The 3,353-nt window shown below is 50.4% G+C and overlaps 2 protein-coding genes across 2 annotated transcripts; one reads left to right on the forward strand and one right to left on the reverse strand.

The window, feature by feature from the left end:
- Positions 1-87: 87 nt before the first annotated feature.
- Positions 88-492, forward strand: ETH_00021275 (uncharacterized protein; the record flags this gene model as incomplete). The annotated part of the gene is made up of 3 exons (XM_013373984.1): positions 88-157; positions 241-305; positions 421-492. 3 exons carry the CDS (start codon positions 88-90, stop codon positions 490-492), a joined length of 207 nt encoding a protein of 68 aa, XP_013229438.1.
- Positions 493-2,347: 1,855 nt separating this feature from the next.
- Positions 2,348-3,292, reverse strand: ETH_00021280 (60S ribosomal protein L19, putative; the record flags this gene model as incomplete). The annotated part of the gene is made up of 3 exons (XM_013373985.1): positions 2,348-2,567; positions 2,749-2,887; positions 3,175-3,292. The coding sequence occupies 3 exons, from the start codon at positions 3,290-3,292 to the stop codon at positions 2,348-2,350; spliced, it is 477 nt and encodes a 158-aa protein (XP_013229439.1).
- Between the last annotated feature and the right edge of the window lie 61 nt (positions 3,293-3,353).

Below are 3,353 nucleotides of genomic sequence, written 5' to 3' on the forward strand. Positions count from 1 at the left end.
CTGCAGTCGCCAGCAGCAGCAGCAGCAACAGCAGCAGCAGCAGCAGCAGCAGCAGCAGCAGCACGCACGCCTAACGCAGCAGCAGTAATGCAGGCCCTCAGCAACTTGCTGCCAGCAGTGACGCAAATGGGCGGACAGCTTGCTGCTGCTGACGAGGGTGAGTTCGTTTGAGTGCTACGCTGCGGTGTACGTACACCCCAAGTCCTGCTGCTGCTGCTGCTGCTGTTTGTGCTGCTGCAGCAAACGGCACAGTGACGCTGCGCTACGAAGGGCCCAACGCAGTCACAGTCAAGTATGGGCTGGAGGTGAGAAGATGCCAAGGCCCAGTTTCAAGGGTTTAGGGTTTAGGGTTTAGGGTTTAGGGTTTAGGGCTTAGGGATTAGGGTTTAGGGTTTAGGGTTTGGAGGGTGTTTGACTCAGATGGAATTGAACGATAAGCTTCCTGATGCAGCAGGCTCCGTCCGCATTGAGGCGGTGGAGGCAGCAGCATGAAGAGTTTGCTGCTGCAGCGTCTTGTTTTCCTGCTGCTGCAGCTGCTGCTGCAGCAACAGCAGCTGCTGCTACAGCAGCAGCAGCGCTGCTACTCCTAGTTTTGCTGCATCGCTGCAGCTTGGGCCATATGCCAGTCGCTAGTAGATTGATTAATTCAATATTCAATTATTTATTTAATCGTTTAATTGTTTATTTAATTAGTTATTTAACTATTTATTATTTATTTATTTGTCTATTTATTTATTTATTTATTTATTTATTTATTTATTTAGTTCTCTTCTGGGCGCCAAACAAAGTCCCAAAAAGGAAGGAAACGCGGAAGACAAAAGTTTTTCTTTATTACTATTATTATTATTATTATTATCATTCGTATTATTATTATTGTTATTACTATTATTGTTATCATCATTATTATTATTATTGTTATTATTATTATTGTTATTATTATTATTACTATTACTATTACTATTATTATTATTATTATTATTATTATTATATTTCATTTTCCATTTTTAAACTTGTGGAGGTTTTCGAGAAGTTTAAATTCCCTTTCGCTTCGCGGGCTTCAGGTGTACGTACACCCCACGCCCGTGGGAGGCGCTTGCAATTTGTCTGTTAAATGCAAATAGTAATCATTTATATAATCTTTTATGAATTTAAAATATAAATTTATATTTTGGAAGAATAAAATGATAAATAAACTCCAAAAAAGAAGACAGAAATGGGCTGCGAACAAAAAGGCAAAAGCCCTAAACCCTACCCGAAGGGGCTGAAACCACGTTTTAGGGTTTAGGGGCTGGAAACACAACGCAGTGAGCCAGTAACAGACTAAGAGCGAAACTGCTGTAACCCAGCGGGTCTTTACCAGCTAGCTAGCGGAGAAGCAGCAGCTAGCTGAGACTACACGCGACCAGGAAACTGTGCAGCTAGCTAGCTAGCTGCATGGCTAGCTAGCTAGCTGCGCAACTAGCTAGCTGCTTCCACGCACTGGGGCTTGGCAGCCAAGGCACCTTGAGCGAAGCAGCCAACGAGGTCCAGCTAGCTAGCTAGCTGGCCCGCCGGCTAGCTAGCCAGCTAGCTGGTTAGCTAGCTAGCTGGCCTGCCGGCTAGCTAGCCAGCTAGCTGGTTAGCTAGCTAGCTGATTAGCTAGCTAGCTGGTTAGCTAGCTAGCTGGCTAGCTAGCTAGCTGGTTAGCTAGCTAGCTAACCAGCTAGCAGACTAGCAAGCCAGCTAAAAGGCGCAGAAAGCTTCCCTCATCGTGCCAGCCCCAGGGCCAATTCAACTTTGCTGCTGGTCTTTCATTTTTAGTCTTTTTACTTCGAGAAAAACAGCAGCAGCAAAAAAACGCCACAGCGAAGCTTGAAGCCGCTGCTGCTGCTGCTGCTCGCAGCGCCGGCGTTGTTTTAGCCCAAATGGCCAAAACTGTGTGAAGTCCAATTCAACTATTTTTCATGGGCCATTACTTCCGTTCTCAAGACTACTTTAATTAAAAATATGAATTTAATTAAATTAACGAACTTCAATTTACTTTTGAAGAGAAACGGACTCTAACTCTAAGCCTAAGCCCTGGGCGCTACGGCTGGCGTTTCCGAGGTGTCTGTACACCGCAGCGCGTGCGTTCAAGTTTTCGACTTTTTGGAAAACCAACAGAAATAAATATCCGAGAAGTTGCAGTTTGGCGTTTTTGCTGCTGAGGAGCGAGCTGGGGGAGGAAAAGGTGAGGAATTGGCGTTAGCATTGCCTCCGAACAAAACCTGAAATGAAGCAGGAAGTTGTTGGGAGCTGCTGCCTCCCGGGCGCTGCATGCGTTTTTTGGAGCCCCTTTGCATGCGCGCATGCAAAGAACTTGGGGGAATTACTGGGCGGGCTTGGCGGCCGCGACTCCGGCCTTTTTGTTTTCTTCCTTCAGCTTCCTCTTCTCCTTCTGAGCTGCTGCTTTCTGCTTCCGCGCGTCCACCTGCTCCTGCAGCGCCTTCTCCTTCACCTTCAAGTTCTTTTCATTGTGAATGGCTTCGATCAGCACGCGTTTGTTTTTGAACTGGTTGCCTTTGCAGCGTACGTACAGCTTGTGGTACCTGCAGCAGCAGCGCAGCAGCAGGTGGAAAGCAGCGCGATCCGGGGTCAAAATGCGTCAAATTTCGCGCAACAAAGTCAAATATATTGAATTGAACCATTTGCAACAATAAGATGGACAAAAAACCGGAAAAAAACCGCGCTTTCCGCCGCAACGGGCCCCGTTCAAGTTCGCCGGCGCACATGTGGCTGTCGATCTTCTTCGCGTCTCTGTACTTCTTCAGCAGCCGCCGCAGCACTCTTTGTCTTCTCATCCAAAGCACCTTCGCCGGCAGTCGAGCATCTCGAGTTCCTTTTCTCTTCCCAATCCCCATGTGCCGGCCTGCGGAGCCCCACACCACACCCGCCACCCCCACTGCAGCAGCAGCAGCAGCAGCAGCAGCAGCAGCGAGCCAGCGCGCGGCTCGCCGCGCCCCCCTCCCCCCCAGCAGCAGCAGCAGCAGGAGACCCCTCCCAGCGCGCGCCCCCCTGCCCCAGCAGCAGCAGGAGACCCCTCCCAGCGCGCGCCCCCCTCCCCCCAGCAGCAGCAGCAGCAGCAGCTCCCAGCGCGCGCCCCCCTCCCCGCAGCAGCAGCAGCAGCAGCAGCAGCAGCAGCAGCAGCAGCAGGACCCTGTCGCTTGGCCTGCTGGTAGAGGCGGAACCTGTACTTGGAGTGCACGGCCACGGCCTTGCGGATGATCAAGTTGTCCCGAATTAACTTGCGCACTGAAAAGCGGCTGTTCGCCATCGCGATGTCCCCCGCCTCGTTCGGGTCCAGCCAGACGCGGCCGCGGCCGCACTTCAAGATC

The sequence above is a fragment of the Eimeria tenella genome, genomic scaffold (genome assembly GCF_000499545.2).
Source record: "Eimeria tenella Houghton genomic scaffold, Eth_scaff187, whole genome shotgun sequence".
Lineage (NCBI taxonomy): Eukaryota > Apicomplexa > Conoidasida > Eucoccidiorida > Eimeriidae > Eimeria > Eimeria tenella.